Source organism: Miscanthus floridulus, chromosome 1, assembly GCF_019320115.1.
Source record: "Miscanthus floridulus cultivar M001 chromosome 1, ASM1932011v1, whole genome shotgun sequence".
NCBI lineage: Eukaryota > Viridiplantae > Streptophyta > Magnoliopsida > Poales > Poaceae > Miscanthus > Miscanthus floridulus.
Genome location: NC_089580.1, coordinates 3,742,168 through 3,766,093, shown reverse-complemented (window position 1 = coordinate 3,766,093; position 23,926 = coordinate 3,742,168). Strand labels below are relative to the sequence as shown.

Sequence of the window (23,926 nt, the reverse complement as noted above, 5' to 3'; positions counted from 1 at the left end):
ATAATGGAATTTAATGATTCAAAAATTGATAGTCATGTTAGTGAGTGTTGTGAGAGGCCGTATCCAGGAATAGATCCAAAATTTCGGACATCTTGTTCATGAAACATGTCCGCGAAATTGCGTATGAAGTGATTTTAAATTCTATAAAAAGCAAACGAAGTCCAAAAATCATGAAACTTGTTGAGATATCGTGATATCATATGTGGAGGCTATGATAAAAATTTTAGAAGATTTTGTTTATGTTGTCACGTACGATACTTACAAACCAGGACATCTCTACATGTGAGATCTAATATCACATGTAGAGATGTCCTGGTTTGTAAGCATCGTACGTGACAACGTGCATGAAATCTTCTGAAATTTTTATCATAGCCTCCACATATGATATCACGACTTCTCAACAAGTTTCATGATTTTCGGACTTCGTTTGCTTTTTATAGAATTTAAAAACACTTCACACGCAATTTCACGGACATGTTTTGTGAACAAGATGTCCGAAATTTCGGATCCGTTCCTAGATACGGCCTCTCACAACACTCACTAACATGACTATCAATTTTTAAATCATTAAATTCCATTATTCGTACCACGTGCAGTTCAAATTTCTATTTTTCGGAAAAATTCAAGTTAACGAAATAAAGTAACTAAATATATCAAAAAGCCATAAAAAATCCCCAAATTGTAACTAGGAGTTCCTGATGCTTTAAAAGGGCTGCACAAAAAAATTGAAGGCCAAAAACAAAAAAACAAAAAAAAACTTTGCCGAGTGCCGGGGCATGGCACTCGGCAAAGAGTGTCTTTGTCGAGTGCCAGGCATAAGGCACTCGGCAAAGAGGGTTTTAAATTTTTTTTAAAAATTTCCTCTTTGCCGAGTGCATCCACAGGAGCACTCGGCAAAGAAATTATAAAAAAAAAATCTTTGCCGAGTGCCGTGCCAGGGGTGCTCGGCAAAGTATTTTTTAAAAAAAAAAAATCTTTGCCGAGTGCCAGATCTGAGACACTCGGCAAAGAATTTAAAAAAAAATTAAATCTTTGTCGAGTGCCAGATCTGGGGCACTCGGCAAAGAAATTTTAAAAAAAATCAAATCTTTGTCGAGTGCCTCCCTGATCCGGCACTCGGCAAAGGGCGATTGGGGGCGGGGCCGCGGGGACTTAGGCATTTTGGGCCGGCCGGGCAGTCAGAGCCAGCCAGCCCAGCGCCCACGCCTGCCCACCCCCGCCTCCACGCCGCGCGATGCGCCCACGCCGGCCCGCTCGCAAAGAATTTTTTTAAAAAAAATAAAAAATCTTTGCCGAGTGCCTGCAGGGTTGGCACTCGGCAAAGTGACCGTCAACGGGACCGGCGCCGTGACGGTCGCTTTTTTTTTGCCGAGTGTCCCCAGGGCACTCGGCAAAGCCTTTGTCGAGTGCCCGATAAAAGACACTCGGCAAAGAGGGCTTTGCCGATCAAATTTTTGCCGTGTGTTCTTTGCCGAGTGCAATTTGGCCTTTGCCGAGTGCCTCAGGCACTCGGCAAAGAACCTGAATCCAGTTGTGTATGTTTTTAAAATTATATAAAAAGATGGCACATAAATAGATAGGTAGCATCGAGTTTGTTTATCGCACCTTTTTCAGTAAGACAATTCATACCAGCCTATCTATAGATTACTGGGTTTATGTTTGTAAAATATAATATTAACAAAGCATTTTTATGATCATAAACACGTTGTTCATTTCGTTGATTGGTAAAATATGATCTAGAAAAATTAGATATAGGCATGCATATAGCAATAATCAGTTATGTTTCAGTGTTCTCTCATAGCTAATTGTGCGTAGTGTTGTCAAAGCGTGTTTCACCCAAGAGTACATGAGTTTAAGCCAAAACAAAGCTATTGATATTACCAGAAAGAGGACAAAATCTTTTACATTGATAGCTATGACATAGGTATGCTAAATCAGTGTATTTATTTTCATATTCAATTACATTTACGTTTTTATATTCCTGTAATAATTTATGCATACCAAAACTATATATCATATATGTGGCTGCAAAAAAAGTTGCAGCGACTTTGTATAATGAGCTCATGTGTGTTCACTGCTGACACAATGTAGCATCGAGAGCATGAGCGTCGAGAACAGAGGCAGAGGTTGCATGCAACAACAATGGTGGTGGTGGTGTCGCTTTGCCGCCGATGTCTCAAGTCAAGTTGGTCTAGTCTGAAGACTTGAGCACAGTGCACAGATCAGATCGAAGTCTGGCATGAAGTCTGGCATGCTCGGTTACCTAAAAATCTACTTCCTCGTCCTAAAATAAGTGCACGTCTTACTTCCCGAGGTGTCAAATCTTTTTAAGTTTTACCCAATATATCAAAAAGATACTCATGGTTATGATGTGTAATGAGTATCTTTAGATTGATAATGGAATATACTTTCATAATAAATTTATTTAGAAATATAAATATTGATATCGTCTTCTATAATACTTGGTCAAGCCTAAAAACATTTGACTTTCGGAAAACGAGATATATATTTATTTTAGGACGGGAAGAGTACACTTGCCTGCACACCATCAACTCAGGGTCCGCCAGGAACCTTACTCTCCTCTCGCTGCTGCTCCGCTGCGGAGAAGGCAGCCACGACGAGGCACGCAGCCGCACCCTTGTCTCGTCTGGCACGGTGTGTGCGCGTGTGTACAGGCTACAGGTATATATAGTACTCGGCCTGAGCACACAACTGCAGCTGGGTCCAAATCCACATCGTTGCTGACCGATTCACCTCGCATGCAAGCCGCTACCTTCCGGGAGGACTGCGTTGTGGAACGACGATCAAAAAACGTGATACGTTCTTTAAGAAAGGATTTTTCACTGTGATAACGAGATTGTTTCACGTTCCCGGCTAAGAACGCAGGCAGGTTACAGAAACGTGGCACCGTACCACATTCCCGGTGACACTGCTTTCGTCGTGCCGTCGCTCAGCGATACGATGAGCACACGATACTGCACTCAGGGTCCTGAGTCCTGACCCCTGATGAGCACACGATGCTGCACTCGTCGAGGTGATGGATCGCAGAGGACGACACAGCTGTGTCAGCTTGAATCAGATCCCACAAGGGATGGAGAGAAATTAAAGATGAGCGCATATTCCACTATTACACATCAAGGCAAGCAATATATATAGTATCAAACATATAAACTCCTCTCCCTGCTTCTTCTCCCTAGCCGCTTCCTCTCCCCCCTCTCTCACACACTTTTTTTTTGTCCTCATTTGGTCGTCACTTGAAGATTATGGAAGCAAGTATGAAGCCTTATTGCCTCGCCGTCATCGTACAGCTGATCTACACTGGCTTGTTCGTGATATCCAAGGCAGCCTTCAACCAGGGGATCAACACCTACATCTTCTTCTTCTATCGCCAAGCAGTTGGCTCCGTCCTCTTGCTGCCAATGGCTCTTCTACAAAGGTACATCAACAAACCACCAGCTGCAGTAGCTATGTAGAAAGAAAAGGCAGCAATCTCTCTCTCTCTCTATGCATATGCCACTTCGTATTGTATTATTTGCATGCACTGCACTTTTTTATTAGCTGAGAAAGAGAAATACATGTCTGTTGGATCGATTATATTTGTAGGAAACATGCACGACCCGTCATGTCATCTCGGGTGCTCTTCAAGATCTTCTTTTGTACCTTAATCGGGTATGCGCGCATCTTTGCGGTGTTTAATTCCTGCAAATTAAACAAAAGAAGGAACCGATCGGGTGCTATAGTTATCTGCAAGCTGAAACATGAGCTCAGTGCAGTCCCTAATAATATACTCCTACATGTGGATCGAAATTGCTTTTTCAGGATTACGCTTGGCGTAAATCTGTATAATGTGAGCCTCAAGTTCACCTCTGCAACTGTGGCATCTGCAGCAGACAGCTCAATTCCTGCCATCATCTTCTTCATGGCGGTGCTACTAAGGTTGTACGGTAAAACCAGTGGATGATCCATATATATAGAAAAGCTATGGTCACCTGCTATATACTCATAATAACATATGTCCATGCACAATCATCCAACGCATGAGACTGCTTCATTAATTAATTCAGAGGTAATTATAATGAAAATCTATAGCCCCGTCTTGCATTAGATAATCGTGTATACACATATGTCATCAATATGTGGCAGTTGCCCATGGCCCACGACTCCACGAGGACAAACCCCACCGAATCTTCAGCATCATCAAAATCATTATAGCCTACCGCAGTACCACTTCTAAGAGCATGTTTGGTAGGGCTCATCTTCAGCTTCGGCTCCTCCAGAAGAACTCTACCAAACGTTTTATAGGAGTCGTTTTTCTAGTGAAAAATAGAAGAGTCATAGGTGGATTTGGAAATCTGCAAAGTCCCAGGCTGAACCACATTAAAAAGGACTAAATTTTCTCTCTTTATTTTTTACAGCTAATTAAGTTTCTATGGAGTTTTCTCGCCAACGACAAGGGCTGCAGCACGGGCAGCCCTGCGGCCCCTGGGTCCGCCACTGTAGAGCCTCTCACGGAGCCCTTCCAAACATACACCGCCTAAATGCGAGTTCCACTAAAACCTAACAAGTACAGCGAGTAGCATGCATTTTAGACAAAACTTTTTCTACGTATTACTAAACTTTTTGGCGGTGCTTGAGCTGCGAGTTCCACTAAAGCCTAACTAAAGTAACGTACACACGGTTTTAGACAGTACGGAAAGTAAGCTTTCTATTAATTACTGTCTCTGATTAGACGTTTCTTTTGAAGTCTTCACGTTATTCCATACCACAAATCCTCACTTCAGAAATATCCGGACACGATTATCATCATCAACATAATAGCCATACTATATATTCCATTTTCTAAAAAAAATAACCACATCAACCATTATGAAAGAGTACAACGTTTTAGTTATATATGTTGGCACTATCAATATGCATATGTCAAAGGTTTAGTGAAAAATATATAAATATATCTAAAGTAACAACTTATATAAATTATATGTCATGGTTGTTAATATAATTTTAAATAATTTGTTAGTATATTTAGCATATGAGTCATTGACGAAATACTTTTCATGATTGCTAAAATATAAAATATATATTTAGATATCGCTCATGCAGGCACTTGTATAGAGAATAGAATAGATTCAATGGCTATTATTATCAGTGGTTATTCGAGTCTACCGAATTGATGGTAGATGCTTATGAATTTCTAGGATTTATCTTTTTATACTCTAAGTCTTGCGAGGATACATGAGACCCATTTGGGACTTTTATTAGAATTACTAGGATTTATTTGTTTTCTCTATTGTCATATGTAGAAACCTAAGTTTAAGTTATTAAGACCTTGTTGTATCCCTTATATGACATCATGAATCTATATTTTAGCTTTCGAGTTTGAATCCAGTTGCTGAATTCTTTATCCATTTATGAACTTGAAACTCTTGTTCTTATTTTATCTTTATTCAAAATTTTCATTTTTTTATTTTATTCAAAAAGGTTCTAGGTGGGCTATCCTCTTAGTTCCTATAATGATAACACCATGATAGTCAAGATGATGAATTTATTATATTAAGGAATTATATCTATAGTGGTATTGTATTATAAATTAAGTTAAATTATTTTAGTCAAAATTTTTAAACTCATTTAAAATAATAGCTTACAAAATTTATTATGATGGAGTAAACTTAAAGTGAATCGTCAAGGTCATTGCTACGTAGTTTCTTCAGGCATTTTTTGAAGCTTGGTAAGTTATTAAGATAAATATTTATCCTAAATTATACATGTTTACTTGGTCTAGTTTTTGGAGAAATTATGCTTACATTTAACTTAACAATAGCCAAAGTGTGTAATTTAGGAATATATATAGCCTACTTTATGGAAATTGAATTATTTTTCACAATAGCTTATGTTAGTATTTATATGTAAATTTGATAGCTATTTTTAGTTATTATTTGTAACGATTAAGCTGGATAATTTAGATACAGATTAAAAGTTATCACTTCATATTATATTTAACATTTGTAATCACATATATTATGGGTAATTTGAATACAATTTAGGGGTATTATGTATCTTTCATAATAGCATATGTGCATAATTTATAAAATATTAGGAATTTTTTAAATTATTTTTTCTAATGGCATAGGTGCATGATTTAGATATAAAATTAGTTGGTTATTTAAATTATCTGTCGTAATGACATAGGTGGTTAACTTAGATACAAACTTAATAGTTATTTTTTAATTATATTTTATAATACAAAAGGAGGGTAATTTAGATAAAAAAAATAGGATGTTATTTTGAATTATCTTTTGTAAATTATAATGGCATTTGTGGTTAATTTAGATGCAGATTTGGGGATATTTTTTAATTATCTTTTATAATGCCAAAGGTTGGCAATTTAGATACAAATCTAGGGGCTATTTTGAATTATTTTTATAACAACATATGTGTATAATTAAGATATAAAATCAGGGGTTACTTTATATTATTTTATAATGATAGAGGTGGGTAACTTTTATAAAACAGAATAGATGCAATGTCTATTATTGCGATGATGGTTAGAGTCTATCAGATTAAAGGCTAGAAGTTTCTGATTATTGTGAAAAACTATAGGATTTATTATCTTTTTTCTAGGACATCTGGTGAGAATTAACATAGACTCCTTCGTAACCTCTAATAACTAGTAAAAGTAAGATTGATAGACAAGAGTCCAAACTTCAATGTCTGTATATAATATAAGGAACGCGGACTACATATTCAGCTGTTACTTGTCATGTACTCATGTATAAATACGCGGAATGAAATGTTTGCTTGCCAGGATGGAGGATGTGAAGGTGAGGAGTTCTTCAGGCATAGCCAAGGTCACTGGCATAGCGCTCTGCCTGGCTGGAGTCTTCACCATCGCCTTCTTCACCGGGCCGTCAATAAGCCCTGTGAACCATCACCTGGCCTTCGCCTCTGACCCAGCACCAGCAGGCTCGAAACCAGTAGTTCCGAAGGGGGTATGGATCAAATGGACATTCCTTATGGTGGTCGCCAACATGTGCTGGTCTTTGTGGATAGTTTTTCAGGTTCGCATGCATTACGTATTTTTCTTTACCAGAAACCAAGGACGTTGTGCATTCTCTAAATTGTTCTGAGCTCCTGTTCTTGCATGTCTGTCTGCATCCACAGCTGTAATTGCTGAATCTGTGTCTGTTCTGTTTGTCTGTTGACTGTGCAGCCTGCTTTGCTAAAGGATTGCACAGATAAGATGGTTTTGACTGTCACACAGTGCCTGTTCAGCACGGTGCAATCGTTCGTTGTCGCGGTGGTCGCGGAGCGGGACTTCTCCAAATGGAAGCTCCGCTTCGACATCAGCTTGCTCGCCATTTTATACTCAGTAAGTTCTGCCCTTTTTTTTCTCCCTCGTCCACGTGTGAAGGGACATAAAATTGTCATTCGTCCTCTTCCACTGGTGCATTCATTATTGGGAAAAAATTGCATGCATAAAGTATGCACCGGCATTCCATATATGCATGCCGTGGACGACTGTCACACGTTCTCACCTCATGATGCAACGCATTAGGCTGTCTTTCGTTGGCCTATATGGGCCAAGTCAATTACGGTCAGTGCAGGTAGACGGAGAAGGACCACGAACGTTTGATTATTTTGTTTTTACATGTGGCAGTAGATTAGGGGCGGCATGCACTGAAGCTCCATGCTTACTATATCCACCTATTTTTTCCCGTTATTGGCATGGTCTTTGGCACACGCGTTTGATCGTTACTTTTCTTTATTATCTTTATTTAGGACTGCTATTTCTTTATTATCTTTATTTAGGACTGCTATTTTTTCAAAAGATAATAGATTAATTTGGCGGTATTTTTCATGTCCAACCTGTCGATACATTAGTTTTTATTATATGATCAGCCTCAATGGTTAGTGAATACCGTGGCCAAAGCTTCTAGAGTTTGATTGCACGTATCTGACTACTAGACAACTGGTTGCATGCTTAAGAGTTTTATGGTGACGGGAGTGTCCTACTACCTGCAAACTTGGTGCATAGAGATGAGAGGCCCTATGTTCTTCGCCGCCTGGACCCCGCTCTGCTTCGTGTTCACAATATTTTGCTCATCATTCTTTCTCGGTGAGATTGTTCACCTCGGCAGGTAAATCATATACTCGCTATCAGCTGACTATAGCGGTGATATTCAAATATGCGCTGAAATAGACTTTCGTTTCCGGCAGCATCTTGGGTGGAATTTTGCTGGTCGGAAGCCTTTACACCATGCTGTGGGGTAAAAGCAAAGAGGTTAAGACTGACAATGTCACTCAGGATACCGAGAAAGCTGAGCATAAGAAATCTGCTGAGAGTTACCCGAAAGAGCAACATCATACTACGGCAGAGGTCAAGGAATAAACATTGACCGGCTCATCAGCTTTGCACGTCCAAGAACTATGAATCTAAGTTCGATGGATTCGACTAATGTACTTAACTCCGTTATGTATCCAAGGTAAAAAAAAATAAGAATAATTTTCTTAGTAGATAGTAGATCAAGTAGTTTACTAAATCCATAATTTCCATGAAGGGTTTTATGGTAACTGTAATAATCCTCAAGCAAAACAGCATCCCTAATGCTACTACCGCATAAAGTGGCGCGTTTGGTTGCTCCTAAGTGTGGCTAAAAATGCAAGGACAAATCTTGACTCTTTTTTACTAAAATTAGCCTTAATTTGGTTTGGTGCCAAATTTTGGCTTTGTAGCTCTTTCATTTGGTCACATTTGGTGACATTTGGCGCAGCCCAAGTGTGTTGTCATGAGACTATGGTGGCTTTAGTCCTACCTTGTTGTCAAGGATAGGTTAGACTAATTTATAAGGCTTAGAATCCATATCGCCATCACCAGGTTACCTTTTTACGTAAAACAGAGAAAAAAATGTAAGTGGGTTAGTGGAAGTGTGTGTTTCACTTAGCTTGTGTTTTATATTTATGCTCCAAGCTATCTTTGGTGGCACCGGACCAGTTTTGTTTGGCCCATCTAGATGTCTATAAACACATGTTTTAGGCCCTAACGTTGTCAGAAGAGAAATAGCAGACTACGTTAGAGGTAAGGAAATGACCTCAATAGACGCGTTGTCTTTATGCACCCAAGAACTGCAAATCTAAGATTTATGGAATGTACTCTAACTCCATTATGTATCCAAGGTAAACATTTTTCTTAGTTCATCAAGCTTAATGTCCATGTTGTAATCTTACATTGTAATCGCAATCCTCTTTAAACACACTACTACATAATTGATTATCGGAGACGTGCTTCTTTAGGCCCCGTTCGCTTCGCTGAAAGCCGAAACACTGTTCCGGCTGATTTGTTGTGAGAGAAAAATATTGTTCCGACTGAAAAAATAAGTTGAAAAGTACGAATTATAAGACAAGCGAACATGACCTTATTTACAGAGGCGGGCTGGCCTAGGCACTTACTGTGCAGTTTGTCAGTGGGTCCAAGGCTAACATCCTCCTCTCTAAAAGCATCTACACATGCAACGTTGTTAAGTGACCCGCTTCTATAAATAGCACATTTTACGAATGTGATCTTCTTTGGATGTGATGCCCACCTCTGTAAATGATTAGCAGAGGTGGGTATTTGTTTGGGGCCCACTTGGCCATTTACAAAGCAGTGTAAAAATGCTCGTCTCTATTAATTAGGAAGTTCCCCTAAAAATAATTAATTGGGAAGTCTATCTCCTAAAATCTTTTTTTGTAGTAGCGATATCTTAGCTCCATTGCAGTTGTTAAGATTATTATTTAGTGATCAATTTAGGTTAATCTCATCATTAGCAACTGCTAATGACAGTTCCAGGATAGGCATAGAAAGACACCTTTTCACCAATAAACAACTGCCCCTTGGGCTTGTATATATGTACAGACATTGTTCATCAATAGAGACATCAGTCACTTTTCATCGATCGCTTTCGCTTTCACCATTTCACTTGCAATACGTTATCAGACACGCTCGCTCACCACTGACGCGAATAGGAGAAGGGAAAGGAGAGAGTTCGTCGGATAAGGAATCACCGGCGTCGCTGCATCCTAAGGTAGAACATGACGACTCATGTACCTTCCATGAATGCGATGGTCGATTCCATCACCGATGCCGTGGAGACCGCCATGACCCGCAGCAACCACGCCGGAGGCCTTCGCCGCTTCATGCTACAGGGTGCCGTCCGTCGTGCCCTCTGGGACATCTCCGACTACCGCATCCCTCCTCGCCGCTTCCACGGAGTCCGCACTAGAGGGAGCAGTGGCCACCGTTCATCGCCGCGCCCATCGTCCCCGCTGCAGTTCGCCCCAGGCGTCTGCTCGACGCATGGCCTAGCCATGTTCGTCAGGCGCGTGGGGGCGCCACCAAGGACGCCACCGATGACGTCGACGCTGCCGAGGCCACCGGTGACGCTGCTGCCACCACCAACAACAACACCGCTGGCCCCACTCACGTTGCCATGGAATAGAGGCAGTGGCTCCATGGCCGCACCCCATGGCGCCCCTTTGCTCCCCAACCATAGCGCCAACGCGGAGATGTGGCTGGCTGGTTTCGCCTACGACCTTGACGTCGTGCTCCTGCCGCCACCTCCACCAACTAGACCGCGCTCCTACGTCGACCTCCTACGTCGACGTGGCGGCCAATCGCCGCCATGGCCTTCGCCGAAACACCCTCCCGCTCGAAAACACCCTCGAAGCCAAGTTCGTCTCCTCCTCAGACGAGGAGGGGGCGGTTCCCTGCCTTCGAGCGGCTTGGGAAGGGCCGGTGGGGGTGGATCTGCTGTTCCTGGCTTGCAGCGACGGCCTCCATGGCCGGAGCTCGCCAGAAATGGCCGGGTTCTTCCCCGCCGGCCGGCCTCCATGGTCGGTGCATGGGCCTCGGCTCGCGCCCACCATGAGAGGATGAAGAGGAGGCACAAGACAGTGGCTTCACTCATGTAGGCGGCAGGAACAGCAGTAGCGGCGGCGACGATGGCTAGGATGACAGCAGGCGGCGGCGACGGCGTTTGCAAGCGGCAGCGGCGACAGTTGGGCTGGGCGGTTAGGGTTTCCCGCGCCGCTGGTTGAGGCCTGCATGCACGCTGCCCTTTCCCCGCTGGCTTAGCCGGGCCACGCCCCTAGCCGGCTGGTTGGGCCGTGCGCCTAGCCTGGCCGCTGGGCCGCTGGCTCGCCTGGGCTGACTATGCCCTATTTTGATGCCTAGGAATTTTATTTCTTAGTTATTTTTCCTTTCAGCAGTAGTACCATTAATTAGCATATGGCTTAGCTAATTTAATTTTTTGCAAGAACATCAGTTTAGCTATATTGTTTGATGTTGCTCTGTACCTACGGTACCTTGTCATTGTATATAAATGTGGTTTGATTTTATTATATTACAATGCAATATGTGATTCTATTATATTTTGGCGTATGTTGGTGCACCCAAAACCCATTTTGCACCACATACATATTACACTTGTGATTTTGATTATTAAATTGAAATATGTTGGTGCACCCAAACCCCCTGTTTTGTACCCAAATATATGTTGCATTTGTAATTTTATGATAGAATTGGGTATGTTGGTGCTCCCAACCCCCTTTTGCACCACATACATGTTAAATTCGCTAGTGACTTAGATGCAATTTAACAAAGTTATCCACAAAATTAGAAAACTTTAATTACCGTAGGTTTAAAATTGCAATATAAATATCGGTTATTTTAGTTAATTAACACAAGGTAATGGAGTCTATGGCATTGGCTGCGTTTAATTCCTTGTGAATTATCCTGCCTAGAGACCATGCCATAGCAGTGATTAAATCACCCATTACTAAGAGGTCTACATCATGTTCCTCTGAGATTTGATGATTACCTACCCTGTGTTTTTACCCAAAATAATGGTTTTGGATTGTTATAAATGGTCTACATCCACGCGATGATTACCATTTTCATCATATTATTTTGCTATTAGCCTATTACATAAGATGGTAGAGACCTAAGCAATGGTTGTGTTTGATTCACTTGTGAATTATTCTGCCCAGAGACCGTGCTTAGGCAGCAATATATTTGCCTACCATAAAGATCTACTCTTTGTCTTTGACTTAGAGACTATCTGTCTTATGTATATTAAAATTTATGATGATTTGTTGTATGGTCTACACAATTTTGTGATTACCTATAACAATCCAAAACTATGATAAGATATAAACTTTAAAATATTACATTTAGTATTACAACATTACCATGTTGATTTTAATTTACCATACGGTAAATTAATTAATCCATGGTTGTCCACGTAGGATCATGGCCACTAAGGAGTTCGAGGAACTCGCGTTAAATGGCAACAATTACCCTACGCATGGGCTTCTGATATCAAGATAGTGCTTGCATCTCGTAGTCTTTTGGCTACAATTCAGGAACCCCAAACTAGGGTTGTTCTGCAAGATAAGCATACATATACTGTTTTGGCTTTGCTACGGTTTTATATTCATAAGGACCTTAAATCTGAATATGTTATGATTAAAAATCCTCGTGAATTATGGGTCGCTCTTAAAGAGCGATATGAGCAGCAAAAAGAACTTATTTGGCATGAGGCCAATCATGAATGGAATCATTTACGTCTCTAAGAGTTCAAATTTGTGGCAGACTATAATCACGATGTTCATAGGATTTGTTCTAAGTTGAAGTTTTGTGAGAAAGAGCCAACGGATGCAGACAAGATAGAGAAAACAATCTCTACTATGCTTCCATCTGATAGAGTATTACAACAGCAATATAGGGCTCATAATTACCAGCTTTATTCCTAGCTTATTCATACATTGACTCAGGAAGAAAAACATGATGAACTTCTTCTAAAGAATCATCATAAGTGCCCTGTTGGTTTGGCGCCTCTGCCTGAGGTTCACAACATACAGAAAAATACTAGGAATAAGTTCAATGGATCTTTTCCAAAGAACAAAACTGGTAAACGCAAACATAACAGGAGACAAAGGCTTAATTTAAACAAGAGGAAGAAGGACAATGCGAAATCCAAAAATAACAATAAGTGTCATAGATGTGAAGATTTTTCGCATTTTGCCAAGAATTGTCGTGCACCTACGCATATGGTTTCTTTGTACCGAAAGTCCTTAAAGGAGGTCAAGCCAACCGGAGACACAAGATATGAGGCACACTTCAATCTTGCATCTGAGGCTGTCCCGAAAGAGGTTTGTTCCAATCAAGCCCCAAAAGAACAAGTGAACAACAATTCTCATAACATTGAAGAGAACCTTCCATCGACGGAGAACATGCTCCTAGACTTTGGTTCTGGAGACATGTTTGGAGATTTGGAGTAATCTCGGTCCAACATTTGATATCTCATTTGATAAATGTCGTAATAGTTTAAGTCATACAAACGTATAGTTGTTTTTGGGTTGTATTATTTAGTGTGCTTGAGAGTTGTACAAACTTTTTTGTATTGTTGTTAAGTTGTACCAACTCATTGATATTGTAATATCATACTCTTGTACTTGATATTGAATATATTGTATGTATAACTCTATATATTACATTTGAGTATTTTAATTTCATTTGTTTTACATATAGATGTCTATTGATCTCAATCCAAAGGAGGAAGAATTATGCCTTGTGGACTCATGTACCACAAACTCTATACTTAGAGAGATGAAATATTTCTAGACTCTTAAGAAAAGAGAAGGAAATATTATGACCATCGTTGGTCGTGATGCGTTAATAGTTGATTTAGGAAGAGCCACTATTACCCATCCTATGGGTACACAAATTACGATGGAGGATGCCTTGTTGTATCCCAACTCAACTCGTACCCTTCTAAGTTTTAGAGATGTCCATAAGAATGGTTTCCATATAGAAACACATATGGATAATAAAGAGGAATTTCTTCTCTTTACCAAACTTACTGTATATGGCAAACAAATCTGTGAAAAGATTTCTTCACTCCAAAGTAGATTGTACTTTACATACATAAAGCCCATAGAACATGTTGCTTATAAGATAATTTTCCAAGATGTCGATACATTCTGTAACTAGCATGATTGACTTGGGCACCCTGGAATAGGGATGATGAAGAAAATTATCGGCAATTCCATTGGTCAAGATATGGAAAATACAAAATTTCCCCAAAATAAAGTTTTTTGTTGCACTGCTTGTGCAACTGGGAAATTAATTTTAAGACCATCATATCTTAAAATTTGAGCTAAACCACTCAAATTCCTTGAAAGAATTCAAGGAGATATTTGTGGTCCGGTCCAACCATTGTTGGGGCCATTCAGGTACTTCATGGTTTTGATAGACGCATCTACTAGATGGTCTCACGTGTCTCTTTTATCGACACGCTGTTGACGGTAGTTATCATCCAACATAAACAGTCAACTTTTCTTGTATAAATGCATAAAAGGATCACCAACATAGACTTAGGGGTTTAAACTGACAATTCTACAAGTTTTGGTGAATCTATGCTTTTAGCAATGTTATTTTAGAAAGTCATCAAGGAGGATCAAATCATCAAATAAAATCACGCTTATCCACAGCGAAATCAACTCTAGAAGGTTCCAGAAGACTCGAGAGGACTCCACACCGAAGTGGGGGCCAAGCCACTACCAGGTGGGGTCGGTCGGCCCCACCTAGAGGCCGCCCACCCTAGGGGACCCACCTGTCAGCCTCCTTCATACGTCGGTTTCCCACCGCCTCCTAGGATGCATCTACACCGTACATTAAGTTGGATTGGTCCGAGGGCTCACGTTGGACACTCCGGTCTATATAACCAGCCCCTGCCCCCCCCCCCCCTCTAGGGCATGCTGCCATAAGTCAAGAGTAGACCAGAAATTAGGGTTTATAGAGAGAAGAGAATAGAGCTCCAATTCTTCAAGTTTCTAGTATAGGCTAGCTAGCAAGGTTCAAGTAGTTTGGGCTACCGCTCAGGATTCCGGATCTACCGTCTGGAGACTGGTATAGCCATTATATCTCTTTATTTATGACTTTGTGCTACTTCAATATTATGTTGCTATTTATTAAGTTCCTAGTTTGCTCTAGTAATATGCTTGATATACTTATGATTGATGATGAATATATGCATATGTTCGTAAAGCTCTTAGCTTATTTCTTGAGTGAGTTAAGTGGTCGACATTATGTAAGCATGGTGCTTACATATTGTTTGCCTATGGATGCATTCTGCACTCTAGGTCATGTGGTAGATCTCAGATGTGACACTTCTGTTGAGTCCTTTGTAGTCCACTCCCCATTTGTAAAGCACGTAGAACATGATTGCGAAGGAAGACAAGCTCTGTTCTTAATCTTCCTTAGTAATGTTCCTTATGCATAGATCCAAAGTTAGTTATACTATAGATAAGAGTGTATATACTTGGATGTACAAAAGACTTAGTATATAAGTAATGACTTAGGAATATTTTGCTCTTAACGAATCTCCTGCTTAGTCTTACTACATTTTATGAGTATCTATTTCTATCTCTGGAATACCATTATTACCTTACACTTATCATTTATTTATCACTTGACTTACCCCTGCCATAGCATGAGAGTGGTTTTATCATAAGTGTACATATTTGTCAATATCTCTTTGCCAACACAACCCCATAGCTCCTCCCTGTGGATAAAATATAAATAATGATACTCGGTATACTACCGGGTGAAATGCTATAATGGTAAATTATCTGTGCGCTTGCAGATACCTTATATATATAGTTTACAAGTATTCTCATAATTACCAACAACGCATTTCTAGAATCATGCTAGGGATGACAACTTAGTTAAGAGTGATGCTAAGAAATGTCAACAAGCATTTCTAGCGCCACTACTGGGGAGGGGCACTTGGCTAAGAGAATTGACCAAATAAATACTTATTGATAAAATCATAACCTTTGCTTTAGCAGGCTTACCCTTGTTTGTCTTTGTTCATATCTTATACAGGGTATTGCAGGATTGGTTGTGATTTACCAATAAATTCCATCAATCAAAATCAACCACAGTAAGAGGAAGCTTAACACCAGTTTCTGAAGCCATGTCTGACATGACTCTACGTGAATTCTCTGCTCCAAGCACTAAGAACATTTGCACTGGACCAACACTCAAAACCGATAATCTTGAGTTCAAGTTCAATCCAAACCTCATCAACATGGTACAAGCTACCCCATTTAGCGGAAAGGCACATGAAGATGCTAGTGCTCATCTTCAGAATTTCCTGGAGATAAGTAGCATGGTCGTCATCAAGGTTGTTGTTTAAGACATCATACTACTTCATTTGTTCCCATTCTCACTTATGGGAAGAGCGAAGCAGTGGTTCTACACCAACAAAGATCACATCAATACATAGGCAAAGTGTTCAAAGGCCTTCCTAGAAAAGTTTTTCCCTATAGGCAAGACCAATGCCTTAAGAGGAAAGATTTCAATCTTCCAACAGCAGAAAGGAGAGACCATTCTAGAAGCATGGGAATGTTTTCAAGAATATGTTTTAGATTGTCCTCATCATGGAATGGAATATTGGTTGCTCATGCAAAGTTTCTACCATGGATTAACGCAGAAAGCCCATGAACAACTCGATGCCACTGCTGGAGGATCATTTATGTCACTCACCCTTGGAAAAGCTAAAACTCTTATGGAAAAGATAGCCTCTAATCAAGGCTGGTCATCATGTAATATTCAATCATGCAATAAGAGTGAAGAAGTACCAGAAGAGGTGTGTGCATTGTCAACCAAGATGGATGCACTGTTGAATTGGCTTGAACAGCGAGACAATTACAAGAAAGATTTGCAGGCCATTCAAGATGCTTTCAATGCTCAAAACACATGTGGAGAGTATTTAGGGATTGAATTCCCTGAATCACAAGATGATGTAAACATCATTGGCAACAATTCAGGTTCACAACAACAGAGACAAGGATAGAAACAACGACAATGGTCTACTTACCAAGGTAAGTATCAAGGTAATTACTACAATTCTTCTAATCCCAAGCAACCATCCTTAAGAGAATTGATCTTAGAACAAGCTAGGATTAATGAGAGTATTTTTAAAAAGCTTGCTTTTAATGACAAGGTCCTAGAAAATATAAATACTAAAATGGATAGTTTTTCTTCTGCCATACAAGACCAACTTAGCTATAATAAAAAGATAGAATCTCAATTAGTCCAGTTGGCCGCTGCTCTGCCTTTTGTCGCTAACCTTGAGAAGGTCCATGCCATAACCACAAGAGGTGGCAAGTCTACTCGTGATCTGCCATATCTGACAAGGATAGGTAAGACACCAGTGGTAGTGTAGGAAGAGGAGAAGAAGGACGATGAAGAAAATGGGCCACAAGAGCAAGAGTTACAACAAGATTTTCACGACACGACCCTCCTACCGTTTCCACGTAAAAATCAAAAAGCCAAAATGGATGAGCAATTTGGTAACTTTGTAGAGGTAATTCAAAAGTTATATATCAATATTTCATTGCTAGATGCCATACAGGTGCCTACCTACGCGAAGTATCTCAGAGACATCCTCAACAACAAAAGACCACTGCCCTCCACAGAGGTAATCAAGTTAACGAAGGAGTGTAGTGTGACCATCCTAAACACTTCACCAGTCAACAAGAAGGATTCAGGATGCCCCACTATCTACTGTTCGATCAGGAGCCAAAACTTTGAGAATGCGTTATGCGATCTTGGAGCAAGTGTTAGTGTCATGCCCAAGAAGGTCATTGACAAACTCAACCATTCAACACTCACACTAACATCGATGTGTTTGCAACTAGCCGACCAATCGGTCCACTACCCTGCAGGAATCGCTAAGAATATTCTGGTAAAAATACAAAACTTTTTCGTTCCTGTAGATTTTGTGGTACTTGACATGCAGGAGGACATGAAGACACCAATCATTCTTGGGAGACCCTTCCTGAGCACTACAAATGCGCATATTGATGTCAGAGCTAGAGAGATCAAATTCCATATTAACGGAAAGGAAGAGCGGTTCACCTTCAAGCCAAGACCGGAACAATGCTCCAATTTGGAATAGCATGAGAAGCAAGTATCAAGGTCTCCATCTCTGGGACCGAAGGATACACCTGAAGAATGAACCCGAACGGAGAAGTCTGGTTCGGTGGACTTAAAATTCTGAACCCTCACCGGGAGGTAACTCGGTAGTTATCCATATTTACTTTTTGCATTATATTTTTACTTTGGCATATTTACTTCTTAAAACTTGCTTTAGAAAAATGAAATAAACAATTCTCATCATGGCATATTAAAAATTCAAGCCCTATGTAAATAATTTTTATGGAGCATAAAACCCCCGTAAGAAATATTTACTGTGGAGGCATAAAAATATAAAAAAAATACCATCATTTATCTTCTCATATTTCATAGTTTTACAAAAGTAATTTTGCATTGCATTTTTATACATGTATACGGTAAAAATGCAGGCACTAGGACCCATAGACACCTGGGACCCACCACCATCACCTCCATAACCACCATACATCACTTCCATCACCTCCTTTCCCACTCATTTTTCACTCTACACCATCCAAAGCACATTCCCACTGAAAAGAGCACTTCACATGCTTAACCACGAAGCAAAGAAAATATCTGAGAGAGAAGAGGCCATTTGGCCACCTTGTGGGGCTGGTCAGCCCCACCACTAGGCCGGCCATCCTGCTGCTTCCCCCTCTATAAATTCCACTCCTTCCTTGCTGCTCTCAGCCTCCAACACAACACAAGGCAACCACCTGAGTTCTAAATTCTAAAAGCAAAATTCATAATTGAATTTCCTTTGGTAGAGGTAGTGTTGGAGAAAGAAAGAGTGTGAGAAAGTTTGGGTGAGGAAGTAGTGCAAAAATCTTCAGAAAACGTTGGAGAGGTGCTGCTGAAATTTGAGCAAGAAAAATAGAGTTTAAGAGTAGTAGTGTTGTACAAATCAAGAGAGGAAATTAAAAAGAATTAGGGTGGAAGACATGCCAAAATCTTGATTAGAATATTCACTAGGCAATCTCGGATGACTAACCTCTAGATGATTAACTTTTGGATGGCTAACCACTAATATTTTTATTTTCCTAATCCCGTTCCACGAGTTGTGTTGTTTTTGTCTATTTTGCAGGAAAATGAGCAAGATCGCCGGCAAGCTCAAGCGGGCGATATCATTCCGTTCAACAAGAAGTTCTTTGTCCCGAGCAAGCACCGACATGGAGGTTGATCCTATGTCTCTCATTGTTGGAGCACCATCCCGATCAGCCCCCGTGGTGAGGAACGTTCTTCTAGAAGAAAAGCAACTCAAGCTCTAGGATGATAGTGAGAAGAACATCAACAAGAAGGTGAAGGATCGGGATTTTGTCCACACCCCTACCTTCAATCCAGCCCTACTTCAGTCCACAGGTATGGACTCCAAATTTAAGCTAACGCTAGGTTCAAGTAGAGTTTGGGCTATCGCTCAGGATTCCGGATCTACCATCTAGAGACTGGTATAGCCATTGTATCTCTTTATTTATGACTTTATGCTACTTCAATAGTATGTTGCTATTTATTAAGTTTCTAGTTTGCTCTAGTAATATGCTTGATATACTTATGATTGATGATTGTAAGGAAAATGGATCCTAGGCCCATTTACTTTGGATTTTGGTGTTTGATGACCAACACAACCAAATTAGACTAATGAATTTGCAAATGATTGTTTTGTAGTTCAATAGGGTGCAAGACATGACTTGGATGAAGGCGACATGATGATCCAATGATGAACACCTTAAGCAAGACCCTAGAAGCACAAGAGAGGATCCAAGATATCAAGCAAAGTCCAAGCACAAAGATGGGAACCAAGCCGGACGCAAGATTGCGAAGAAATAAGCTTCACAGAGGTGACTGAACGCTGCCCTTATAGCGACCGAACACGTCCGATCAAGATGCTCGACAGCAGTAGGCATTAGTAGCAGCGATCGGACACTGAGGACTAAAAGTGACCAGATGTGATGATGACACTGTTCACCATCGTGACAATAGCTCAGCACTGACCGGACGCTGGCAGATAATTGACCAGACACAAGAACTACAGCGTGCGATCAAGTCCAGAGAGGTTCTAGAGCGGCGACATCGTGACCAGACGTGTTCGATCAACAGCGACCAGACTCGGCAGTGCGTCTGATCAATGCGCGTGCTCTAACGGTCAGGACGACTGGACGCGTCCGATCTAGACTATAGCAGCGTCCGATCAGTAGCAGAAAGCTGGGTTTCACCCCCAAACGGCTACTTTCTCCATGGGGCTTATAAATAGACCCCCCAACTAGCCATTTGGTAAGTGTGGAGCTAAAGAAACATTCCAAGGGTGTTGATACACTATTTTAGTGATCTCCACTTGTATAGTGCTTAGTGATTCATTAGGTGATTAACGTAAGTGCTTTGCGAAGTGCTTAGGTTGATTAGACCACCGCTTATACGCTTGCTCTAGGTGTAGGCCTAGTGTTTAGTGAGGTTTGCATACCTCTTACCACTCGGTGTTTGCGCGCACCATTATTGTACATTAGAGGGGCTTGTAGTCTTGCGAGATCACAACAACCATGTTTGTGGTGTGGCCACCATCGTGTACCGAAGGGAACAAGGCCCACGACGGTTTGATCGGAAGCTTGATAGTGAAGACGGCGGGGAGCGGTCTAGGAGAAGCTTGCCAGAAGGCACACCGGAGACCCACTTGCGCATAGGGAAGGCCCGAGGCTATCCACGAAGTTACCCGACTGGGAGCTTGTCCCTTGTGAGGGATTCCTTGCGAGGGGCTCCAACGAGGACTAGGGGGAAGCTTGCGTGCTTCTCAATACCTCGGTAAAAATACCAGAGTCATCGACAGAAGTTTGCATATCTCTACCTTACTCTTTAGCTTTCGCATTTACATTGTTTGCTTAACTCCTTTTGTAGTAGAGATAGCAACACACTAGCAAAACCGTAGTTGCACATTTAGATAGTTTATCTTTTGCATAGGTTTTGCTAAGGTTAGAGAAAGAGGCTATAGCTTAGAGTTAGAGTTTTAAGTTACCTAATTCACCCCACCCCCTCTTAGGCATCACAGTCCCCTTTCAATGATGAATATATGCATATGTTCGCAAAGCTCTTAGCTCAGTTCTCAAGAGAGTTAAGTGGTCGACATTATGTAAGCACGGTGCTTAGATATTGTTTGCCTACAGATGCATTCTACATTCTAGATCATGTGGTAGATCACAGATGTGACACTCCTGTTGAGTTCTTTGTAGTCCACTCCGCATTTGTAGAGCACGTAGAACGTGATTGCGAAGGAAGACAAGCTCTATTCTTAATCTTCCTTAGTAATGTTCCTTATGCATAGATTCAAAGTTAGTTATACCATAGATGAGAGTATATATACTTGGGTGTACAAAATACTTAGTATATAAGTAATGACTTAGGAATCTTTTGCTCTTAACGAATCTCCTGCTTAGCCATACTACATTTTATGAGTATCTATTTCTATCTCTGGAATACCAGTATTACCTTACACTTATCATTTATTTATCACTTGACTTACCCCTGCCATAGCATGAGTGGTTTTATCATAAGTATACATATTTGTCAATATCTCTATGCCAACACAACCCCATAGCTCCTCCCTGTGGATAAAATATAAATAACGATACTCGGTATACTCTCGGATGAAATGCTACAATGGTAAATTATATGTGCGCTTGCGGATACCTTATATATAGTTTACAAGTGTTCTCATAATTGCCAACAACGCATTTCTAGCATCATGCTAGGGATGACAACTTAGTTAAGAGCGATGCTAAGAAATGTCAACACACGCAACCATGCTTTTGCCAAAATAATGGCTCAACTTATTAAGTTGAAGGCACATTATCCTGAACATTGGATTCAATCTATCCGAATGGACAATGCTACTGAATTCTCATCCCGTGCTTTAAATAATTATTGCATGGCATTGGGAATTTAGGTTTAGCATTCTGTTCCATATGTACATACTCAAAATGGTTTGGCTGAATCGTTGATTAAAAGAATCAAGCTCATTGCATGACCTTTGTTGATGAATTGTAAATCGCCTACGTCGTGTTGGGGTCATGCAGTTCTGCACGTTGCCGACCTGCTCCAACTATGACCAACTACATATCATGAAACACCCCCTTTGCAGTTAGTACGTGGGAATCCTCCAAGTATTTCCCATTTGCGTAAGTTTGGGTGCACAGTATACGTACCCATCTCACCACCTCAGGGGACATCGATGGGCCCTCATAGGAAACTGAGGGTCTATGTGCGATATTCATCTCTGTCGATCATTAAGTACTTAGAACCTCTAATTGGGGATCTATTTATAGCCCAGTTTGCTGATTGTATTTTTAATGAGGATCATTTCCCAGCATTAGGGGGAGAATTGCACCAAAAGGAATGCTAAGAAATTGATTGGAATGTAGAAGGCATTTCATTTTCTGATCCATGTACTACAGAAACTGAACTACAAGTTCAAAGAATTATTGATTTGCAAAATATTATAAACAATCTGCCAGACGCTTTCTCTAATTATAAAGGTGTTACAAAGTTTCTTCATCCTACAAGAAATGTGCCCGAAAGAGTGAAGGTACCTAATAAAACCACTCACCCCCAAATTGGCAATAAGAGGGGGAGAAGCACTTCCAAGAGGCAAGATATGGTTGCTGGCAAGCAAAAGAAGACTGGAAATGCAACTCAACCTTTAGTTGAAAGACACCTAGAGGACAGACAATGTCCTGTGGATAGAAGTGATCCACAATCTAGCTCAGTTATGCACATAAACACTGAGGCTGGAACATCAGAAGACCCTAGATCCATCGTTTCGGAAAGTCATGATGAATCTTTAAGGCTAGATGAAATCGCTATAAATTTCATAGAAACTGGAGAGTCTTATAATCGTAATTCCATAATAGTCGACATTTATTTCTCTGAACAAATTGCAAATATCCTTCAAACTGGTTCAGATCCTAAGTCTATGACTGAGTGCAAGAAACGCTTGGACTGGGATAAGTGGAAGGTAGCAATTGAAACAGAGATTGCCTCGCTTTATAAAAGGGAAGTGTTTTTGGTTGTAATGCCAACACCCCCTAGTATCTTCCCTGTGGGATACAAATAGGTTTTCGTCCGTAAAAGAAACAAAAACAACAAAGTGGTGAGATATAAAGCAAGGCTTGTGGCATAAGGTTTTACGCAAAGACCTGACGTTGATTTCAACGAAACTTACTCTTCAGTAATGAGCGGAATAACGTTACGATACTTAATATCGCTGGTAGTACAAAATCATCTATCTATGCAGTTGCTGGACGTAGTGACCGTATATTTGTATGGGTCATTGGATTCTAATATATACATGAAAGTTTCTGATGGAATCAGTATACTGAATCCCAAGGCAAATCGCAACATGTATTGCGTCAAGTTATAGAAGTCATTGTATGGCTTAAAGTAGTTGGGCAGAATGTGGTACAATCGGTTAAGTGAATTCCTTAAGTTGAAGGGATACACAAATAATGATGATTGTCCATGTGTCTTCATTAAAAAATCATCAACAGGATTTTGTATCATATCGGTGTACGATGATGATTTTAATATCATTAGCAACGAACATGATATTAATGAAGCACGCCATCATTTAAAGATGGAGTTTTTAAATGAAAGATTTAGGTCAAACCAAAATTTGCTTGGGTTTACAACTTGAGTACTTTCATTCTGGTATATTTATATACCAAGCTGCCCATGTCCAAATGGTATTGGAGAAATTCAATATGGACAAGTCATATCCAACAAAACCCCGATGGTAGTGAGATCCATAGATATTAAGAAGGATCCTTTTAGACCACGCGAAGAAGAAAAAGAGATATTGGGACCACATGTCCCATATCTTAGTACCGTTGGAGCACTAATGTATCTTGCTAATAGCACCCAGCCGGATATTGCATTCACAGTTAATTT

At 40.5% G+C, this 23,926-nt stretch overlaps 1 protein-coding gene and 1 non-coding gene across 5 annotated transcripts; one reads left to right on the top strand and one right to left on the bottom strand.

Annotated features, from left to right (window-relative positions):
• The first annotated feature begins 3,200 nt into the window (after positions 1 to 3,200).
• Positions 3,201 to 9,095, top strand: LOC136496169 (WAT1-related protein At5g64700-like). 4 transcript variants are annotated; one of them, XM_066492818.1, is made up of 7 exons: positions 3,201 to 3,436; positions 3,604 to 3,669; positions 3,820 to 3,936; positions 6,803 to 7,055; positions 7,208 to 7,366; positions 7,984 to 8,135; positions 8,215 to 9,095. In XM_066492818.1, exons 1-7 carry the CDS (start codon positions 3,264 to 3,266, stop codon positions 8,384 to 8,386), a joined length of 1,092 nt encoding a protein of 363 aa, XP_066348915.1. In that variant the 5' UTR covers positions 3,201 to 3,263; the 3' UTR covers positions 8,387 to 9,095. The 4 variants fall into 4 exon arrangements, with proteins under 4 accessions (XP_066348915.1, XP_066348248.1, XP_066350169.1 ...); XM_066492151.1 differs by having other exon boundaries at positions 7,963 to 8,135; XM_066494072.1 differs by lacking the exon at positions 8,215 to 9,095 and having other exon boundaries at positions 7,897 to 8,105.
• A 7,283-nt stretch (positions 9,096 to 16,378) lies between these two features.
• LOC136511061 (small nucleolar RNA R71) lies at positions 16,379 to 16,485 on the bottom strand. Its single transcript, XR_010772639.1, has one exon. It is a non-coding gene; the product is annotated as a small nucleolar RNA R71 (small nucleolar RNA).
• Positions 16,486 to 23,926: the final 7,441 nt, after the last annotated feature.

Excerpts from the sequence above, each read along its gene's own strand:
- LOC136496169 (XM_066492151.1), top strand. The coding sequence starts at position 3,264 with ATGGAAGCAAGTATGAAGCCTTATTGCCTCGCCGTCATCGTACAGCTG. Across the intron at positions 3,937-6,802 it reads TTCATGGCGGTGCTACTAAG|GATGGAGGATGTGAAGGTGA; the intron begins GTTGTACGGTAA and ends TTTGCTTGCCAG. Across the intron at positions 8,136-8,214 it reads GAGATTGTTCACCTCGGCAG|CATCTTGGGTGGAATTTTGC; the intron begins GTAAATCATATA and ends CGTTTCCGGCAG.